The 23135-nt window shown below is 39.5% G+C and overlaps 2 protein-coding genes across 3 annotated transcripts in view; both read right to left on the bottom strand.

The window, feature by feature from the left end:
- Positions 1-717: 717 nt before the first annotated feature.
- cdr2l (cerebellar degeneration-related protein 2-like) lies at positions 718-20897 on the bottom strand. Its single transcript, XM_081350970.1, has 6 exons — positions 20626-20897; positions 20276-20394; positions 9049-9161; positions 6876-7024; positions 4329-4493; positions 718-2575 (listed from the first exon to the last, which is right to left on the bottom strand). Exons 2-6 carry the CDS (start codon positions 20352-20354, stop codon positions 1666-1668), a joined length of 1416 nt encoding a protein of 471 aa, XP_081207096.1. The 5' UTR covers positions 20355-20394; positions 20626-20897; the 3' UTR covers positions 718-1665.
- Positions 20898-21647: 750 nt separating this feature from the next.
- Positions 21648-23135, bottom strand: part of recql5 (RecQ helicase-like 5) — a 33674-nt gene continuing 32186 nt past the window's right edge. Inside the window, exon 19 of one of the 2 annotated variants that reach the window (XM_081350654.1) lies at positions 21648-23097. In XM_081350654.1, the coding sequence (XP_081206780.1) occupies positions 22997-23097 (101 nt within the window). In that variant the 3' untranslated portion in view covers positions 21648-22996. The remainder of the gene's footprint in view (positions 23098-23135) is intronic. The other variant, XM_081350653.1, reaches the window with a different exon arrangement.

Here is a 23135-nt window from a genome sequence, read left to right as displayed (position 1 = left end):
TAAAAGCACATCCATCCATCATAAAAGTAATTTATACGGCTCCAGGGGCTTAATAAAGTCCTTCTGAAGCAAAGCAATGGGTTTCTGTAAGAAAAAATATCAATATTTAAAACTTTATATACCAAAATGACTAGCTTTCGGCAGGCAGCCTATGCAAGTTGACATTTTTGGGTGAATTATCCCTTTAATATTTATCTATTTCGGGTTCCAATTTGGAGATGATGAGCACATGAACCACTGTGCCGTGCTGCTTATATCAAGCAGTAAAAACGCCCCTTCTCACGTCCAAAACAAGGCGTCTGAGGATGAGAGTCTGAAACGAGGACTGGTGGGACATTGTCCTGCTCCACTTCACAGAAGATGAGTGGAAGGAGACTTAAAATGACATAACAGTCATTTGATGCTTTATTCAACAGCTTGTTCCACGCATCATACGATCAAGTGTTTGCATGTCCTCTCGATCGGATTAAAAAAGGTTTAAACTACCACTTACAATCTGAATGAAATTTGAATAGGTTTTGGCGAATTCATTCCAACTGACGTGGTTGCATGCAACTTTTTTATTCTGACTGCTACTAATCCCATTATAAGCGTACATGAAAATACAGTTACTGCACACGGATGGATGGTCAGAGCAGAATGCTGACCAGGGGAGTATACTTTAGGTTTTATTCTAAAGAGGAGACTGACTGACTGACTGACTAACAAGAAAGTGTCCACATTTCATTTTGATTTTACTTTATTTTGAGGGATGGAGTTATTCAAAATGGTTAATTAACACCAGAAATTAGCAAACATACAGAAAAATGGATGGAGACTTTGCGATCAGAATTTGTGTTCATCCAGAAGTACCAATTGTTGTAGACTCTGTATAGTCATGGTTATGGGTATCTCTAACTACTAAGCGCCTCAAAAAAAAACTGAATATCATCTAAATAACACTTGATGGAACTAACCTAAAACTTTTGTAAGTCCAGTGATTATTGCTTCCTCATTGTAGTAATCTAGTACCTTGTGGGCACCTTTAGTTCCTGGTGGACAGGGTTATCCAAACTCCCAGCCAGCAAGATTAGAACTTGATTTTCTGCAATTGTTGGCCAGTTTTGTGTGAAATGTGCGTCAGATGGTCAGTCTGTGGACTGAGACTGTTGCATGTAAGATTTTTCACAGAACAAGGGTTTCCTTCTAGACACAACCCTACAGCAGATTCATCCTGATCACTCAACTCACTCACTCACTCGTTCATCCATATGCTCAAGGTAATAAATGTATCAAACACCCTTCTAAAGCAAAGTGTGATTTAATATTGAACAAAAGTGGTTACACAACGCTGTGGTTATTCATAACATGTAATACATGCGAGAAAGGAAATAATCAGCAATGATCATCTTCAGGGTGAATATGGTTAACATTTTAACCAATGGTGAGTAATATGGTCTACACTAAAAGGCCAACCCGGCAAAAGCACATTAGCACATCCTGTTAACATAAAATCCACCATTTATCTCTTGATATGTGGCACCAAATGATTCAGGGATGGGTTGTACTAAACAGCCCTCTCTAAACATCTTTCTGACTGTAGTTTCGGAAAAAAGAAAAGTAAGACGTTACATGAACGACTGAGGAAACAGAATCAGTGGCACGAATATTAAGAGCGAAAATCGGCTATTTTCCACCTTTCCTCCCTTTGGTGGAGTGTGTGTCACTTTTCCTCCCTTTGGTGGAGTTAATGTCGCTCTTGGTCCTCTGCAAGCGGGAAAAGATCTCTTTGAAGAGGGCTTTGTACTCGGGAGTGTTTTGGCTCAGCCGCTTGTCCACAGCCTCCACTTGCCGGCTGATTCCCTCCAGGGCCTCAGGAGTCGAGGGCGTCTGTGGAGGAGTGGGCGGCCGCTGGGGTTCTGCGATCCGGCACTCCTTCATGGACGGGTCCCGGGACACGGGTCGGGAGGTCTGCACCTCAGCGTGGCATAGGCTCTCCTCGTGGCGCCGGCACTTCCCTAGCAGCTCCTCGTACTTCTCCAGGAGGGCGTGATACTGCTCATCCACCTCCCGTAGGATGGACATGCCCCTCTTCCGGACGCCGTTAGCATGAAGCGCGTAGCTGCCTTTGCGTCTCCCTGAGGCATCGAGCGCAGAGATGGCGTCTAGAGCCGTGTCGCTGCAACTCTTCCGGACGGGCGCCGCATCCCCGTTCTGAGTTCCAGCCATGACGGCATCATCCGGCGTGTCCGTCTCGGGGGCGCTGTTGAGCAGCGTTTGCTCCAGGCCCTCGTCTCCACTTAGCAGGCAGGCTCGGGACTTGCGGAGCTGCTGCATCTCCTGTAGCTCCGCCTCCAGTTCGTACACGCGCCGCTGGCAATTCTCCGCCCCCGTGAGACGCTGCTCCAAGCGCTCGAACTCCTGTAGCACCGCGCCACATTCCCGCTCGGCCGCCTCACGCCGACCGCGCTCGGCCGCCACGGCTGCGCGCAAAGACGACACCATCACGCGCAGATGCTCCTTCTCTTCGTCAGTGGGTTGACATTCCTCTAGGTCACCACTGCCCGGGTAGGACACCATGAAACTATCCTCGTACCTGCAAAAGAAACACCAAACCATAGGCACAGAGAACACACCGTGATGGATACGGAGAACAGAAAATTCAGGTTTTAGAGACGACAATAATGCTGATAACACATTTTTTAAAGTCACAATGTAATGGAAGCATCACATTTTCTTGCATATAGTGACGTATAGAGTTGTCAAAAAGTACAGACTTGGCAAGTCGACACTGAAATTTTTAAATTGTGACTCTTTGAGCGCTGTTGAGCGTAATATCCTAAACACCTCTGATTGGCCGTTGTGTTCACGAGCTCATCGGATTTGTCTGTGATTGGCTTCAATGATCAACGCAAGGGAGCGTTTGAAAGTGTTTTTAAAAAACGGGAGCGGGAGCGTTTGAAAGCACAAGCAGGCGTCCATCAAACGCTCCCGTGTGTATCTGTGTAAGCGCTCGGTGAAGTGCGTCATTGATGTGTATTTACAACATGTTTTTGAAGCGCTGATCATTGTAGCCAATCACAGACATATTCGATGAGCGCGTGAACACAATAGCCAATCAGAGGGGTTTACGATTCCGCTCAGCGCGTCACATTTTTAAAATTTCGGTACTTTTTGACAACTCTAGAAATGTACATCTGGGAGTATGGAGAAAAGTAGGGTATGATTGGCTGATGTTGAGATGTGGGCCTTGCCCTCAAAAGTGTCGAACTTGGAATGGCGTGGACGTGCTGCATCCTAAATCACATACTGTATAATAGGTACTAAATTTGGTTTAAAACTTGCTTCACGAACATGATTACGTACGATATAGTATGTAACAAAATTACGAACTATATAGTACAAATGTGTGTAGTATGAATGGATGTACAGCATCCATGTTATCACGAGACCTATGGCATCAGTTGCGTCGCTTCACTACCATTCACAAATCCTCTCCCCTGGCCTCATGGGAAAAGTGTCCATTGAATGCACACCTCAGAATCTAACCGAAAGTAGTAGGTCATCTGGGGACTTTTTGCCTACTGTTTTATGAATACTACGAATTTGGATATACTACTTGGCTCACGTACTGTATATATGATATGATAGTATGCAATTTTGGACACAGGGTAAATGATTGGAGAAGTCCTGCATCAAAAGTCTGCCATTTTTCACCAGAGGACTGAGTTATGATATTTTTATAAAAAAATTATGAGGTAAAATAAAAAAATAAAAAACATGCATGGATTTGTTTGCAATAAAAAAGTTATCAGTGTTCCCAAGGATTTCTAAAAGACATTTTATTGAGCCTGCACTCAGAAACCTCAATTTCTAGACATATTTTAGAGCCGAATTTAGAATTGGATATTTCCAATTCTCTAAAACTGTGAGAACCTTATTTAAAATATTTTACTTTAAATATAAAACTAAAGCAAGCCCCATATTATTCAAAAGATATGTCAATTGAATTGTGAAAATGGTTCCAAACTAAAATGGTTCAAAACCATTTGGTGGAGTTCGTTTCTACTTAAAGGGTATTTTGGATAAAGGTATTTTGGGTATGTTGTTAAAGAACAGTACGATCTATTGAACGCACTGTTCTTCTGTCCCGCACAGCCTCGTTTTCATTCCTGTCACAAAGTAAATATGGCGCTACCCTGACCAAGGTCTATTTCATTCTGTTCTTCTCTTTCTTGTAAATTACTGTTTGCCCACGGTGAGATATTGTTTTCTGTGTCATTTTCCCCCGTGGACACATTTTTAATGACATGACGTCTCCGCTGCAGATGTAATAAATCGGGACGTACCTGGGAGCGGTGCAGAGCTCTTTGAGGCAGGGAAAAGAGTGCACTGTCTTTCTCCTCTCTTTCTTTTCTCTGTGAACCCTGAGCTCTTCCAAAGTGCGCAGTTCCTCCACGCGAGCCGTCAGCGTGTCGACCTGCCCCTGAAGCATCTCCATGGTACTTGTCAATCTGTATGAATATGTGTGCATATGATCACTCCATGCATGAGACAGCCAGACAACATAAACCATATCAGAAATGTAATGTTCTCTGGTATTGTCCATTGGATTGTCAGATAATACAGAAATTTACCATCAACCTTTGAATAATGTAAATGCCCTAATACAATTTCAGTAAAGGGACACAAAAAAGGGGGGGAGACTAGCCTGGAGAGGTCACAATATCAATACAGTAATCCTGATTTGATGGAAAGCAAACAATGGTAAGTGGGAACTAGTCAGATAATGAATCTGAAGGTTTAACTCATGAATATTAATTTATTGAGGCTCATGCAATGCAATATCAGCATGACCAAATTAATATTTATGAGCTGAACCTTTGCCAGAGTAAAGGCCTGTTCACACCAAGGGTGATAGCTGTGAAAAATATAGTTTTAAAATTTGTTCGAAATGTAAAAGAATAGTGATGTATATATAGAATATGGTTACACTTTATTTTAAGGTGTCCATGTTACAGTGTAATTATGCATGTATACATATAATTATGCATGTAAGAACTGAGTAATAATAATGAACTACATGTACTTACTATAGAGATTGGGGTTTGGTTCAGGGTTAGTTGCATGTAATTATGCATAATTTATGGATATTACTACAGTAACTACATGTAACATGTAACAAGGACACTATAAAATAAAGTGTTACCTAGAATATATAGAATATGTAATAGTCCACAATTGTAATTACACATGATGATTCCCAGACAGTAACATAGTGTTGGCCCAGATCCGGCCCACATCTGGGACACGTTGATCCACATGTGGGCCAGATCTGAGCCGACACCATGTTGCTGTCTAGGTTGGAATCACTTTCACAACGATTTTTTCCAGCTGATGAACAATACAAACAATTACAGCCAATCAGAATCCATCCTGCTTTAAAGAGCTTGAGCAGTTAAAGCAGCAGATGATAAAACTGCGGCACGCGCTTATATTAAACAGGGCTGCGTTTCCCTAAAGATTGTAAGCCTAAGTTGATCGGTATCAATTGTTCTACGATCAACTTGCAATGCTTTAAAGGGTCATTTCACCCATTTGAACATTGTTTTTTATTTAAAGTGGGTCATATATGTAGTCGAAATGTAAAATAATTTTTGAATTTGGTGCCTTCGTGACCGAGAAAAGACAAAAAATAACTTCAGAACGCATTTGTATGAAAGACAACAACTCCCACAATGCACCACATTGCACAGCTCTGCAAGCCACTCCCACTAATCCAGAAAGCGCATATCTGCCTATAAGAGAAATCACTCTTCCGTCTACAAGGCTAGCTACCACCAGAGCTTGAAATTCATTTCACATTCACACAAAATGTCTAGTTAGTTGGCGAACTCATATAGTGCATTACTCCTCGTTTGTATTTCTTTCGAAAAGGTGAATTATTGCATGGTACCTGGATGTTCAGTCAGAACATATGCGGTGCGAAACTAGGATAGTTCACAACACAAACGTCCGTGTCCTCGTCTGATTCAGAGATTTCGTCCAGGAGAAATTGTCATCGTTGAAATTCTTTGCCGCAGACGGACTCTATCTCTGTGTTCGTAGCGGTTCGTAGCTGCATTGTGAGATCACCGGCGCCACCAGTCCGCCCTAACTCGAGCCAGTCCGGGCTCCTCGTCCGCGGCAGGCAGGTCTTCTGCCTCGGCTGCTCTTCGCTATAATGCGGCTTGTAAAGGTAGCCACAAACACCTGATTCAAGCATCAGACTTCCGAAATCCTCTTCTTCTATATCATATTGAGCACTCTCCTCCGCTATTGTCATAACTTTACATCTGTCTCCACAGCGCCTGTTAGCTTAGCTTCAAACAAGATGGAGGATATTGCTTTCAGTTTCAGAGAGTAAAGTCCCACCCACTGATCTGTAATAGGTCTGTAGCGTGAGCGCGCCCCACCCTGGGAAAGATGAGAAACTAGTGTCTGTAGTCTTAACAGAAATCCCCCCCTCTAACACTTCCTCCTACAATGACGCAAAATGACGATTTTTGCGTCATTGTAGGAGGAAGTGTAAGAGGTAAATAACAGATTTCTCCCGTCTCAGGGGAAAATGAGAGAGTGTTGCACGACCATTCAATAGAATGACTGGGTTTCTAACAATGCAAAGCTTAATGCAAATGGGTGAAGTGTCCCTTTAAGGAAACGCGGCCAAACATTGACGTGGACGCTAATATAGTTATCGTTCTTTGTGTGAACGGGCCTTTAGACTCATAATGTCAGGAATATATCAGTTTTAGAGAGTACTGGTACTGACATTTTCGTTACCGAAGTACCAGTACTTGTGTCATCCCCGGTGTGCAGTGCATTTCCCATGATGCTCTGATAAGGTATGGGCTCACCTGTCAATCTTCTGCTGAGATGCTTTGCTTTCCAGCACCAGTTTCTCATTGGTTATCTCCAGCTCTCGGGCCGTCACATCCAGCTGCTCGTACACTTTAGCGTGCTGCTCGTTCATCTCGCGTAACATCTCCATCTGCTTGGTCAAGTACTGACACGAAGACACACATGCAGAGGATATATCACATCACTGTAAACAGGGCTATTGGTGAATGTTTTCTACAGAGCGTGTCAGACTAGTTGTGTGATTGTTCTTATGATTTACAGTATGAGAGTATTGAGGCGTTTTAAAAACCTTTAGGGTTGACAAGTTTCATTAAACGAATCAGTTTCAGTGAATCGATTCAATATGCTGATATTATGTGAACCTAATTAAGAAACCGTTCATAAAAGTGCCAAAAATAACGTGTCTCCCAATGATGATGAAATATCACAGTATCTTGTTTTGTTTTTCTTCTTCATATGGTGGAGCCATTGTTCACAACTACAGTAAAAATGGGATTGTTCCCATTGGTGGATTCTCACATCAGTAAGAATGTGTTCAAGCTATTATAAAATGGCATATTCTTGTGGAAAGTTTGGTAATCTCTTGTGAAATGAGTTTTTGTGTTAAATATCGCTCTGAACCTTCCTTCACTAAGCTTAAGACCATAAACCCCTTACATTTCTCATTTTTTTCTGTGCTTGGATTCATACGGCTGCAGCCCAAGCGGTCTCAGCATTAGAGGTCTGAGATATCTAAATGCTGTGCGATCCACACAGAGTGAGGCCAGTATCCGAGTATATCCGAGCAACAGCAGCTCATTGTTCTCAGATATGCAACGGAGTCTTTGTTCGGTGGGTCTGGCACACGTACAGGCGACTCCCACCGCATGTGCTCTCATCTGCAAACACGCTTCATGCGCTCCGTTAGCATCGTGCTGATATCTAATTGGCTCATCGACGGGAAATCTGGAGAAAATTATTCTTCGCTGAGACATGCACCATTCAGATATGCAATGAGAATCCCTCTAAATTCAATTCATTTCCTCAACGTTTTTAATAATATGAATTCAATATGAAAAATGAACAACATTTGGAATGTGTCCACAAACTGTAGATGATACTAATAATCAAAGTTTGAAATGCCAACTGTCATTTTTTTGTTGTTTGATTGTTTAATGCATATACACAGCATTTCATTACATTCCATACATTAACTTAATATATTCTAACACTGCAAATTTGATGGAAAAAAATGTATTCAGCCAATTTTATTGATTTCATGACGTTTTTGGAAAACAAAATGACTACGTTTACATGTGCGATTATAGTGAGATTTAGGCTATACTGCGATTAAACTTTACCTCATGTAAACACAATACTTCTGTCAAATTAATGCGAGTAATAATCGCAGTAATATATGTGGTGTACGCCGATTATAATGGCAATAAACAAGCATGTAAACTCTTTAATCGCATTATCTCACTCTGATCAGTGCGCATGTGCTTGTGACGGACACGGATGACGTTGTCATGCGCAGATTCGTGAACATAGCATATTTGGGGTGTTGAACAAGTCGTATGCTCGTGACATAACCATAATGCAGTATATTGATGGTCGAAAACATTGAAATCAAGATATTTTAGAAGATATTTATCACTGAAAAAAAACCAATATGTCCATAGAAATGTGTTTTGTATTTGACTGAAGCCTGCGATACACCTAGAAGAATGGCAGTGAGTAATCAGAATGATGAAAATTGCATGTAAACGAGTCAGCTCGTTAAGCTGCGAATAAGTCCTTACTCTGATCATTTAAATGAATAATCAAATTATTAGTGCACATGTAAACATGGTCAATGTGGTAGACATTATGTGGTGGTTTAGGGTGCACAATTAGGGCGCTTTCACATTTAGTTTGATAGGCTAGTCCGAACCAGAATTTGATTGCTCCCGCCGGATTGTATTCGCATTATATTATTTGGGTCCGAACCGTGGTACGCGTGCATCATCAAAGTAGCAGCTGTTCACCCATGTTTACCCAAGTTCTAGTATTGAACTTAGTTTAGAGAAACATGTCTAATTAGTTGTGAAATACAGTATTGTTGTCATCCATAATAAGCATAATTATGTGACGGCCAGTTCTGGGTCATGAGAGAATGTGTTCTGGAGCAGTGTTTGAGCAGGTCTGTACCTCGATCTCCTGCACCTGCTCCTCATTGTTGATGTACATCTGCTGCAGCGAGTCCTCCAGCTCTTTATTGCGCTCCAGCAGGGTTTTACCCAGCTCGGCTGCCAAGTGCAGATCTGAGACAAAAACACAGCACAATATCAAGGGGTCTGCGAGGAAGTCTTTTGTTTCTTTTCTTTTTTTTCTCCGTTAAGCAGCACATTGTGTACTGCAGGTGTTTCAGCATTAGGAATAACAAATTCTGGTTACCACAGTTTTCCATTCATTTCTATTGGGCAATTAAAGAGAACCCACCAAATTAGTTTTTTACTTCAAATACAGCGTGAATTTAAAAGGCCGCTTAAAGAAGGTAACTGTGAGATCAAGTAATTTAGTGACACGAAATTTGTGTGAAATCACACTGTTGGGGTCAGTAGGATTGAATTAATTAATTAATCAATTAATATTCAGCAAGGATAGTACAGACTTTTACATGGCTACCAAAATATTTCTATTTCAAATAAATGCTGATCTTTTGAACTTTCTATTTGTCAAAGTAGAAGAATTGTCATGGTTTCCACAAATATGAAGCAGCATAACCGTTTTAAACACTGATAATAATCAGAAATGTTTCTTGAGCATCAAATCATCATATTCAAATGATTTCTGAAGGATCATGTGACACTGAAGAGAAGACTGGAGTAATGATGCTGAAAATTCAGCTTTGCTCACAGGAAAAACATTACATCTTAATTATATAACACAATATAAATCAGTTATTTTCAAATGTAATAATGTTTCACAATATTACTGTTTTTTACTGCATTTCTGATCACATACATGATGCAGTCTTGGTGAGTATGAGAGATATATGCTATATCCTATAGCTAATCCTAGCATATACCCCAACATTTTGAACAGTAGTGTACATCTGAACATGTATATTTTATTACAGGTAAAATAAAGGTAAAAGTAAATTCAGTCTGATGGGCCTGTTTTTCCCCACACCAGTTTATGATGTTCTGCTTACTGTATCTGAGTCTAAGCAATTTTCTAACAGATAAAATACAGAATTACGCTGATAATATAACACCAGAGGAAAAAACGGCTGAAATGATTGAATGGTTCTGACATTTACTACTTACAAGGAGCTCTACCTCACACAAGCAGAGTGTGTTTCTCTGCGGTAGCTGGCATTAGTGGCGTCGGTGTGTTAAAACCTGAGAAAGGAGCGAAACGAGGGCAGAGAAAATCCTGCGGTTTAATTCCGCCTAAAGGAGGTGATTTTATTTAATCCTTCGTGTTTTCTGATGAACACGAGCCAGAGTGACGTCAGCCAAGACACGACTGAAGAAATCAAAGACAAAGAGAAGGAGCGGCAGGATCGTCTGAATATGAAGCGCGTGTTATAAAGGTTCTGAAGTCTGGCCTTCTGTCGCTCAGTAGAAAGAGAAGAATAGGATAGAGAATATGAAATGTCTACTTGAATGGATGAAGACCAGCATCTTCAATGAATAGTTTCCTTATAGTTGCATGTTTGGTTAGGATGAAACATATTTTAACATCAAATGACACACTAAACCTTGAAACCTTGACAACAGTAGCTATGTTTCCATCCACCTATTTTTAAGCAAATTTTGGGTTATTGCATTCTAAAAATGCAGATATGTATGGAAGCTCGTTTCCGCCACTGAATAATAAATAAATAATAATAATTGCGACTTTTTATCTCACAGTTCTGACGTTTTCTCTCAGAATTGCGAGATATGAAGTCAGAATTGTAAGAAATAAAGTTGCAATTGCGAGATATAAAGTCGCAATTCTGAGAAAGAGTCGCAATTGCGAGACATAAAGTCGCAATTCTGAGAAATAAAGTCGGAATTGCGAGATATAAAGTCGCAATTCTGAGAAATAAAGTCGGAATTCTGAGAAATAAAGTCGCAATTGCGAGATATAAAGTCGCAATTCTGAAAAAATAAAGTCGCAATTGCGGGATACAAAGTCGCAATTCTGAGAAATAAAGTCGCAATTCTGAGAAATAAAGTCGCAATTGCGAGATATAAAGTCGCAATTCTGAAAAAATAAAGTCGCAATTGCGGGATACAAAGTCGCAATTCTGAGAAATAAAGTCGTAATTCTGAGAAATAAAGTTGCAATTGCGAGATATAAAGTCGCAATTCTGAGAAATAAAGTCGCAATTGGGAGACATAAAGTCAGAATTGCATGATATAAGGTCGCAATTACGTGTTATAAAGTCAGAATTGTGAGATATAAACTATTCTGAGGTAAAAAATAAAAAGTCAGTATTTTTTTCCTTAGAATTGGACTTTATATCTCACAATTGTGAGTTTATGTCTCACAATTCTGAGAAAAGAAGTCAGAATTGCCAGATATAAATTATGTGTTGTAAAGTCAGAATTGCGTGATATAAAGTAGCAATTGCAAGAACAAAAGTTAGAATTCTGACTTTATAACACGCAATTGCAACTTTATTTCACACAATTCTGACTATATATCTCGCAATTGTCTCGCAATTATCCTTTAAAATGTTTTATTTTGTGGCGGAAACAAGCTTCCATAGAATGCGCTCAATTGAGGCGGATCATTTTTTATCTAATAAGACGACGTGCATAAATTATGATGGAAACACATGTGATGAATAAATCCCTCAGCGCACAACAAAAACTCAGGTGACTTTGCCTCAACAGTGATTGGATAACTGGAGTAACCAGTGGACCAATCACATCACAGCATCTCAAATGTTGGCTTGGTCGTTCTGAAATGCTTGAGCCAAAGTCTCATCGCAATGATTATTTGGTTTAATTCCCTCTCAGAAGCGTCTCACATGGTTGTGTTCCCAAACACCAGCATCCTAACACAAAAGAACATGACTGCATTTATTGAGATTCGTCTGTGCGCACTGAATTCATTCATGACGGAGGAATAAAAAGCCACAGTTTCAAAATAATTCCCTGTTTGCAGCAACTTCCATTTTTGATTCAGATATTATGCAGCAATATCCCAGGAAGTGACAGTTTTGTCCTTTTGAAACGCTGGTTTATTCGCAAATATTCCAATTTTGCACATGAAGTTAAATTGGCACGTTTGGATGGAAACAACTGATTTTTGGTTGTATTGAGGCTGTTGTCCTTCTGATTCTTTGTTTTTGTCCTCCATTCCTTGTTTTTCCTCCACAGCCGTATCTCCATAGAGAGTGCAGTGTGATTTGACACTAAATCCCCCATTCAGAGACACAAACACAGTCCTCCAGTCTCCTCAGATGGCGTTTTAATACCCAGCAGACACTGGGAACATGCTAGCGGAGACAGTGTCACACACAGGGGAGGAAGTGACATCGTGGGAGGTGCTGAAGTATTAAGATCTGAATCATTGACCTCCATTACACAGATATGAATGCAGAGATTTATCATGAGATGAGATGATGCCAGCGACGAGGCAAACATGCTATAATGAAGAAGCACAGAGCATCACACGCATAAATCACACAAGAGCGTTTGGGGCCGCGTTGCAACATACTTTCCTCCAGTGTCTGTGTGTGGAAACTGATCCCATGGGAGTCGAGAGAGAATAACACATAGATTGATAAACACATATACTGTAAGTGGGTATCAAAACTATTCGTTTACAGTTCATTTTCGGATCCATTGCGCTAGTGGTTTTCTTGCAGTGCATTATAGGGATGCACCGATATAAACCGCCATTGGCTAAGAATTATATCGTTATGGCTGAAATCTGATCTATCCTGTTTTACTATTGTCAATTAAAATGTCCTCTAATAAATGTCTAGAATTAAAAAAAAGTGAAATCTGACATGAAATTGATTATGAACAGGGACAAAAATTAGCCGATAAAACAGATGACTGTTTGTTTAGTGCTTTTGTAACTTCACTGTTTGAATTAAGTCCCGCGGCGAAGTCCTTTATCGATCTTCGTTTAGGGGTAAAAAGAAGTTGGAAATACCTTTGAAGTGATATTACTGTTAGCGAACATCCAGACGGCGTCCACGCTGCTGAGAGCGACGTTTAGATAAGGAAATTTCTGCTGCATGCTCTCCTCTCAATATTAAAACAAACACAACAAAAATGAGAGCGGTGAGAAAAGAGTTAAGAAAGCATCTGATCATAGCGATATGGAAATGTTTGCAACGGCTCTGCAAATTGGCACGCCAGTCAAGTCATGTCGCGTGTGTTATATATATATATATATATATATCACTTTATACAATAGATTGCTTTAACACAAGCAGCTTTACCATATTAAACATGAAAAACAGCATCAGTGTAGCTTTCAATTAGAATTACAACTTAAGTTCCTACTGTAAAGCGGCTCTCCAGTGTGTTCGTGGTTTTACTCACGGATGTCAGACTCGAGAAGAAATGAACCGGAGAAGATTTCCACGCCAAAGAAGGCGGAGCCTCAGAGCCACACCCACCTATTATGTCATTGTCATGGTTGATTTAGCAAACCTTTTCGATCTCCTGAAACTAACTTCTTTTTGGCCTGATTTTGTTCAAAATAACGTCACATCAGTTCGTTCTTTGATTTTGCTTGAAGTTTCCACCTTATTTTTAACATAAGAGCAGCGCGCCCATTTGTAACTTGAATGTGCAAGGCTTCCGGTGTCATTCGCTTCCAGTTTTTTATAGCTGTACAAAAACAGCTCGATATGTGCTCGAAATTGCAAACTGGTATTTCTTATCATAAACACACTGGTTTATAGCACAAATAGCTTTACCATTTACAGCAGCTCGTTATTCTTCTAGTTTACCTGTAGCGGTATAATAATCAGATAATGAATCTGATGTCTCGCACATTCACAGTCAATTTTAAAATAAGGTGCATATCGAGGCCTTTTTTAATCGAGGTGCGTTTCCGGTACAGTGACGTAACTCACTGCTAAACTCTCATAGTACGATGCATCGTTGGAGAAATGGACTACCTAGTTTGCCAAAACCGTAGTAAGTCTGTCGCACATTGATTCAACAAAAGAAAGAATTCCTAATATTATCCTTAACATTTGTGACCCTGGACCACAAAACCACAAAACCGTCTTATGTGACTTTTTTTTTATATATATACACATCACCTGAAAGTTGAATAAATAAGCTTTCCATTGATGTGTGGTTTGTTAGGATAGAACAATATTTGGTCGAGATACAACTATTTGAAAATCTGGAATCTGAGGGTGCAGAAAAATCTAAACATTGAGAAAATCGCCTTTAAAGTTGTTCATTTAAGTTGGCGATTGTGCAGCATTCACTCACAAAAATACATTTTTTATATATTCAAGGCAGGAAATTTACTAAATATCTTCATGGAACATGATCTTTACTTAATATCCTAATGATTTTTGGCATAAAAGAAAAATCTATAATTTTGACCCGTATAATGTATCGTTGGCTATTGCCGCAAATATACCCGTGCGACTTATGACTGGTTTTGTGATCCAGAGTCACATTTTATTGATATGGTTAAAATTGTGCATCCTCACTAGATTACTGTGAATGTTAACACTGGTTAACACAGCACTTCTTGGATAAGGTTGTTGCGTAACAACAGCAGAATGTGATATTCTGTACAGTCAGACATTTTTAGTAACAGCCTTGAAACAAGGTCAGCGGTTTCTCTGAGAAACCACATCCTAATTAAGCATTTTTCTTAATTAACATTCACAATGAGGATGTGTTCCTCTGAAGAGCCTTTCCAAGCTAACATGCACGTTACAGACACACCACGCCTCACTCGCCCGAGGACATATATAGGCCTCATGTGCACTGAGGTTTTCTGCACGTGTGGTTTCAGATCAACACACGACACGACAGCAAACCAAGAACAAGAGCAAAGCCCTTTACAACTACAGCTCAAGCTGAACCTTTACATCCTCCACCAGCCGAAACAGATTTACTACTCACTTTATCTAGAGTAGTGCTTGCCACCAAAACGCTGAAGTCATAATAATTCACTATAATTTACTGTATAATGTCATTGGATTTAGCAAAATATGGAAAGATAAATCTAAAGTAGGGTCGTACACTTAACCACATCGAGATGAGGACTAGTGTGAAGTGCAAAAAGCTTGCTATTGAAATATGAGGTCTGCATTTTTTTTTTTGCACATCTGTGTGTGAATGAATAGCGCAGGTTCAAACACGCGTGATGCTCACGGTGTTTTCAGCATCTGCCGTCTCACTACACATGGATATGAACGTATGAACTTCATCTCTAGAGCTTCACCAGCATTTCAACATTTCATTTCTGATAAAACTATCGTCAAACAGAAACAGAAACTCAAAGGTCTTCACGAAAACCCGACAAAATAAAAGTTTGGTTTAGGGATGTCAAAAGTACAACGTGTTTTTGCAGAGTTGAGCTTTGTAGCCAATCACAGACATGTTTGTTGAGCCAATAAGAGGCATTTATGTTAGTCAGAATCTGCTCAATAGAGGGCTGCAGTGATGATGTATTTTTGTAAGGCAAACCAGAAGTTAACATCACCCTTGTTCCCTCGACAAAACACACAACTGGATTTTTCCAGTGGCTTTAGGATTATTGCAGAAAATAAGGGACTGGTTTCATAGACTTAGATTAAGCCAGGATTAGACCTTAGTTCAATTAGGGCATTTAAGTAGCTTTTATAATCATAACCTAAAAAAACATTACTAGTGTGAATGTGACATATTTTCAGCGCAAGTTGCTTTCAGTTAAAAACTCAGACATGTATTTTTGTCTGGGACTAGGCTTAAGCCCTGTCTGTGACAAACAAAAGCTTATGATTCTTACATGTTTTGTTCATCCTGATAATCTTCACAAATTAACCATTTTTATGATTTTTTTTTTTTTTTTTTTTTTTTTTTTACAATCGGCAAAGGTCAAAAACTATATGGACTCCTCATACTTCCTATGCGGTGTCCTTTTGGTCTTTCCAAGCATCCTTTTTTGGAAAGACACCTAAATTTACCTTGAAAAAAACATACCGTTTTGGGAAAATCATCTTTCAATCTGATAGCTTTCTTTGCTGCATATAGCAAATAATGACTAAATGAATGTGTTAATGTGTTATCTACTCATAATTATTAACAGCATAAAATAAATGTATACATTTATTTAATAGTTTCTATAAAATAATAAAACAATCACTATAGCGTTTGCTATGGTGCCGAACCGTGAAATTTTACTGGTATTGTACCGTGACAACACTAGTTCGTTTAACGTACAATTTTTTTTAAACAATCACTTAAAAACAGCGATGACCACAGTAGTCATACAAAAGGGTCAATCAAAAGGGGCAAAAATATGAACTGGAACTCAAATTACTTTGGCTGACGATGACAACAGAATTACAATTTGTAAGCTCTGCAATGCTAGAACTTCACAATTTCAGAAAAAAAAAAATAATAATCTAACATTTCATATAACACTATTGTTAAAACTTCATTAAATTATTAATTGGATAAAGTTTCATTAATTACGATTATATTATCTTTTTTTGATTGTTCAAATATAAAATCATTAGCACATTTGCAGCACAAATGTGAAGGATGAGTTACGAGCCAGAGTTTAGTTATGACTAGAGGCTTGTTCAAATCCCTTAAGAATGAGCAACAACCATGTTTGCCTTATCAAATATCACTGTTTTAGGCTACGTTTACACGACAACGATATGCTTAAATTGGGAGAAGTTTTTCCTTCCACAGACAGTCAAAACGATCCCCACTCACACGGATCTGCTAAAACGACTAAAAACGCTGTATTCTGCTGCAAGGCCATTAGATGGCGATGAAACACTATAGACAACACGTTATACGTCACCGTTTTCCGAGATTCGCGTTTTTTTGTCGTTTACACGGAGACCGTTTTCAAAAACTTGCACTTGCACAAAGTTCACGTTTTCAGGCAGATGTCGAGTAAACAAACGGCCAAAACGCATAAAAAGTTTAAGTTTTTAGTTTAAAACGGTGTCGTGTAAACAGCCCCTCAGTGTCCAGCTCATTACACATAGTTATGCGTTATGTAACCAAATGTAAGTAAATAAGAGACTAAAACATCACATAATGCATGACTGAATAGATATTTGATCTGCCATAAAAGCTGATTATCTCCATGTACTGTGTGCTTAGTGCTGTGTGCATCTGAAGTGTCTCTCGTCTGAGTGATGTCGTCTTTCACCCTCGTTCTGCCCAGCTGTATCGTCCCCTTCAAAAGAGACAGCCGTGCCAGGAGTCCCAATCAGAGCATCCCAGCCAGCCTGAAAGGGTAACTCTCGCCAAAATGCTACCTAGGGTCTTTTTGTTAATCTACCCGAGGCAAACTTTCGTTTAAAAGCATAATTAGAATGGAAACGTCACTTTTAGATTTGACCGTATTTTCGTTTTTGGTCAAATTGACTTTTGAATTGCCTTGCTTGGGACACTTCTATGATCGCATCAAAAATCGCTATTTTTAAAACACTAAGAAGGCTCGACACAACATGAAACTTTGCTCGAAGTATCACCAGGGGCTCTACACATGAACTCCAGCATTGAGAACATTGTTTGTGTACACAGAGTTTACTAAAAAGAAAGGTTTTGTACAACTGTTGCTGTTTCCGTCCGCCGGCATTTTGACAGTCAAAAATAGTCGATCTCCGAATGCAACGTAACAGGGAGGAGAGTAAAGATGGAAAGCTCCTAAAGCTTAGTTCCATATAAATTCACGGATAATTTGTTGTTTTGTCGTTAGTGAAAATCAATATTGACCTTGTATATGAAAAAGGATCCTCATAAGAAGCAATACTAAAATATAAAGTCAGTTCATTGACATTCGGAGATCGACTATTTTTGACTGTCAAAATGCCGGCGGACGGAAACAGCAACAGCTACAGAGAGTTGTTCAAAATCTTTCTTTTTAGTAAACGCTGTGTACACAAACAATGTTCTCAATGCTGGAGTTAATGTGTAGAGCCCCTGGTGATACTTCCAGCAAAGTTTCATGTTGTGTCGAGCCTTCTTAGTGTTTTAAAAATAGCGATTTTTGATGCGATCAAAGTCGTGCCCCAAGCAAGGCAATTCAAAAGGCAATTTGACCAAAAACGAAAATACGGTCAAACTTAAAAGTGTCGCTTCCATTCTAATTATGCTTTTAAACGAAAGTTTGCCTCGGTTAGATTAACAACTTTAATGCCGCTCAAGTCACATACTGAACTCTTCTGTCCGCACTGAAGTCCTGTGGTTTTGGTTCAGCAGGGGAAATCACTCTTTATGGTGAAGTGATATCAAATCGTGGCCCTGAAACCACAAACTATTCCAGGTTCAAGAAATCCACTTCAAAACCAACGTGCCACTATGTTATTTATCAAAACGCCACTAGCTGAGCGAGGGTGACATTTCACTCTTTTGAGATCTGAGCGGGCACTTCCTAAAACGCCATTTCCTCTTGCTGATGGATTGCTTTAAGATCCTGAAACGGATCAATATGGAGTCTCTGCGAAAGAGATTGTGTGTTAGGGCCCTCCATTAGCACAAAGTGCATGAATATTAGACTACTTAGCTAATTTGATTGTGAAAAAATATGCCTCTAAACATGGTATCATTAGCAGTCTTCCTGTAGCTGGCGGTGCATTTCCGAAGCATGTCTAAACATGCAAATCAAGCTTACTGCGATAATGGTGGAAGTGAGCCAATGCGGTTGATGAGAAGATACACAACTGTGACTGTTCCCAGCGAATCGCCTCAGCCAAAGGATCGTTGTTCCGGATTCCATTTCAATCCCAATTCCTTAAATAGTCAGAATTCTCCATTTGCCTTCCTTCTCATTCCCACTGCACAGCTACAGTCAAACCAAAATTTATCCAGACATTTTACACATTATCACAGTTTATTTGCTATTTTACTAGTTTAGAAAATGGTAATAAAATATGACAAGAACTCAGAGTTATTAAATCAGTTGTGACTGTTAGACTGTCTCACAGATGAATAAGGTTGAATATCTGTCAGCTGTTAAATTTAACACCACAATTAGATGGACAACAATTTAGGTCAACAAATTACCATGCAATGCTTCATTTTGTTCAGTCTGTGGTGTAAAAATGCCACATTAATTAGCAATTAAAGAAAAAACACTTAAGAAAAACATGGTCAGGTCAAAGTGTCTGGATAATATTTGGTTCCAAATTTGTATAAATTTTACTGGTAGTCACTTTATGAAGAATTGTTGGGTATAATATGTCCCAGTTTACTTTATTTTTCTATCCTCACTTACATAAATGTCCTGCACCCATAGTTAAAAAATATAAAAAATGATATCTGGCGTCTGAATAATTTTTGGTTTGACTGTATAAGACACGTGCATCAGATCTAATTTAAGCATCCAGTTACTGGCTCATCATCAGTTCTAGAGTACAGTGCAACAAAGTGTCCTGAAATACATAAAGATCGGTCACAGGCTGTTCCACAGCTCAGCGTTTTCAGTGGGATTCAATCCAGAGGGCAGAGAGAGGGCAAAGACATCAGAGAAACACTTTGTGCCGTCCGTCCAGGTTTCCTCTCGTTCAAACACAGCATGATGATATTGAAATAACTGGACTGGGGGGAGTCAGAAAAACTCAAGATTGGAAAATAATCCAATCGGACATGTGAAACAGCTGTTGCATTGTACAGTCCAGAAACCAAATGGCTCCCATTTGACCAAGTTGAGTTGCCATTACTTTTCCAGTTGTTCCTGTTGACTGGATTGCATTTTTAAAATAAAAAACTCGTAACTAATAGCTGATGAAAACAAATCAAATCACATTTATACTTTTATCCAAGGCGGCTTACAAATGAGGAATACAACAAGCGATTTCTAAATGCAATGCACCATCTATTATCCAAAGCTGTTGGTAGATTGTGAAGGTTTAAGAAAAACAAATATCAGCTGATGTATATGATGCATCTCTGCTTACTACATTAATGCTTTGAGTCTGCAGACACACGGTTAGTGATGAGGAGGTTAAAGCAGACTGAGCTAATGCTGAGCATCTGGACTGACACAGATCCAGAGGAAGACGTCATCCATTTACAGTCATCATCATCACAGCTGGTCTCTAACCTTCAACCTCTAATGCATTTCCAAATATGACACGATCGAGACTCTATAAAGACAGGGGAAACCATTGTTTATACACACAATGAGCACTTTCTTTGTCCGCGGTTTGTCACTCACACACACCCGTCTTTGTTGTCAAACTGATGCGGTTTGTGGCGTTTAATCTCACCTTGCTCCAGGTCTCTCTGGTCGTACCACGGCTCATCCTCTTCCGTGACAAACTCGTCCATTCTGCCGGCTCGGAGCATCAGTGTGTCGCGGTAAACGGAGGCTCAAAGATGCGGAGATCTATCAAAGCGATACAAATGCATGAGGTTGCAACATCTGACTTGTCAAGGCGTTCATGCAATACATTTACAATCGCATTTAAAACACACAGACTTTCCTAGATGTCCATATTATGCATTAAAACACACTTTAACCAGCTATTTCTACGCTGAATAAATGTGTTTTTCGAGCAGCATCCGCGATGGAGATCCGCTCAACGCAACAATGACAGCGCGCGCTAACGTTACTTACTGCGAACAAACACGCGCTCCGTTCGCGTCAAATGTGTCCAGCATGCCAGGAGAAAATTTCCTAGGAATTAAAGGAAATGTCACGGTGTTGCCATTTAGTTCTGCCACGTTCAATCCCTCCCACTGCCGTGCTAAGCGCGGATATCTCTCCTCATCCGACTTCCCAACAACATCCCGTTGGTTTCGCCCGAATGGATGAAGTACCCGAAATCCTACTATTGGGAAGGTCAAGCTCTTAATATTCATGAGACAGATCTTCGCTATTGGTCGGCTGCAGGGCCACGTCAACACTCTCTATTAATATTCACAAAACAGGCGTCAGCCATTGGATGGTTTCAAGCAGCGAGCGAGTCTGTCAAAAATGGCCTAGTCATGTCCTCCAAAATATGAGGAAAATTATATTTTTCAATTTATTTTTCAACTTTTTATGTCAAAACGTGACCTGTGTCTGTTCAGACTAGTCTTAAAAAGGTAGTTTTTGTTTTGTTTTGAAGACTGGGTGTAACTTTTTAAAGTTAGTTAACGTTACATAAAAAGGTAGACTGGTCTAATTTAAAAAAGTAATTTTGTAAGTTTGTTTTAATTTTTAGTTATTTTTGGAAAAGTAAGAGATCACCTCTTTGGCCATAACTAGTTCTCAAAATAGACACAATCCAAGTTCATGCAACTGGCTGCAGATTTTTTTTTTTTTGCCAATGTTGATTCAACCTTTAGACAAACGTGAAAACATCTTCATGTTATATTTATTATGCACAAGCAAATATATCCTTGAAACTGAAAAGTGAACTGACACATCACACCGTTTATTAATATTCATGACTTACCGCACAAATCCTTCGCCGTAGTAGGGATCGTAATTTCTCCTCTTCCACCGAGAGAAACTGTCAAACACAATAATCCGTTTGTCCAGGAATCTGAGGGCTGTTTTCACTCTGAAGAGGGATAATTAGAGGGTCTCCATTCAGCAGTGACTGTGGGCTCAGTCGAGCGTTAAACTCGTTTATTTCGAGCAGTTTCCCGCAGAGAGGAAGACAATGACATGATTAAGGTGTAATTTTAGAGGTGCCTAATAATAGCACGAAGCCAGATTTAATGAATAAGTACTTTTTTTCTTATGTGCAGCAATAAAACTGAAGACAAATGTGAGTTCTAGGCGACCCATAATGCAGCATAAATGTGACAGCAAGAGCACAACAGTATCCTAACTCCCAGTAAAATTCCCATTCAGTTTCTCTATTAAGTAATTGATTTTCAGTAACAAACACTTCAAGACAGACCTCTGAGGTTAAGCGATGATTTATCCTTCTGTAGAAGTCAAGTGTGTGAACGCAAAGGTGTTTAAAAAGCCGAATTCCCAGTGAAGAACTACAATACCCATAATCCTGAAGCGAGATCCACCAATCAGAAAACTCCATTATTAGACTGCATTAGTGCCCGCCCACTTTCACAGTGGCATTGATTTCATAAGTGTTTTTTCCCCTTTTTGTGATTCTTCATTAAAGTATTATAAGCCATTAACCAAACCATCCAGCACTGCGAATGACAATCGAATTACAGAGTTATGTAAAATAACAAACTATTTATTTAAATTTGCTGATTATATCTATAAATCAATATATTTTAAGTTTATTGCTAATTGCATACAATATGTTTACGTATTTTGACAGAGTGGAAGCGCCTTGCAGGCTCTTCTGGTACGATTTGCTCACCGCAACTCTGATTGGTGGAATTTTCTGTAGAGCATCATGGGAAATGTAGTTTTTCACCATTAATTCAGCTGTTAATTAAAAGCATGTTGAAATAATGGGAACAAATTGTTTCAACAAAAGCATAAACCATAAGAACCATAGAGAAAATGTGATGGTCATTCCCAATGCTAATGAGCAGTTCATGCACTCATAAAAGATGGCAATGACATAAATATACTATACAAAATGATGTTTTGCAATCCCTGTGGAGAAAATAAATGAGAAAAATATATACACAACTGAGGCTACTGAAAAACCGGAGGTTTACCGCTCTATTGAAGACACACAAACTTCCCAATTATGCCATAAATTATTCAGCATGAAGTACTTCTCCATTTTCCATTTGTTCACTTTTAATGGAGTTTTCAATACAGTTCGCACTCCTTCGAGTGCATTATAAGCAACTAATGCTACATTACAGTTATTGCGGTCTGTTGCTCGTTCAGATTTCCAACATGAAAAAGCGCTTTTCATCAGTTCATATTCATGTGCAATGTATGCTTAGGCCCTCACGCTACACCTGAGATATACAGCAGCAGCTGCTAAACATGCGGCATCTCGGACATGACAGGGATTGGAGGATCTCCAGGGGTTTGGATTAAGGGATAATAAAGATGGAGATCGCTATCTGTCCTGGACTTTCAAGTGTCTCCAGTCTGCCTCGCTCTCACAGCGCTGAACCCTGCTGAAGAAACCCTTGATGAGGCTCTTCGCTTCCATCTTCACTGTGGGGAAAAATGAGACGTCAAAGCGCTAATTCAGC

Source organism: Scardinius erythrophthalmus, assembly GCF_964197995.2.
Source record: "Scardinius erythrophthalmus genome assembly, chromosome: 1".
Lineage (NCBI taxonomy): Eukaryota > Metazoa > Chordata > Actinopteri > Cypriniformes > Leuciscidae > Scardinius > Scardinius erythrophthalmus.
Note: the sequence above shows the minus strand (reverse complement) of the source record. Positions and strands in the feature narration are given on the sequence as shown.

Excerpts from the sequence above, each read along its gene's own strand:
- cdr2l (XM_081350970.1), bottom strand. The coding sequence starts at position 20,354 with ATGCTCCGAGCCGGCAGAATGGACGAGTTTGTCACGGAAGAGGATGAG. Across the intron at positions 4,494-6,875 it reads TCTCAGCAGAAGATTGACAG|ATTGACAAGTACCATGGAGA; the intron begins GTGAGCCCATAC and ends ATATTCATACAG. Across the intron at positions 2,576-4,328 it reads GAGCTCTGCACCGCTCCCAG|GTACGAGGATAGTTTCATGG; the intron begins GTACGTCCCGAT and ends TTTCTTTTGCAG.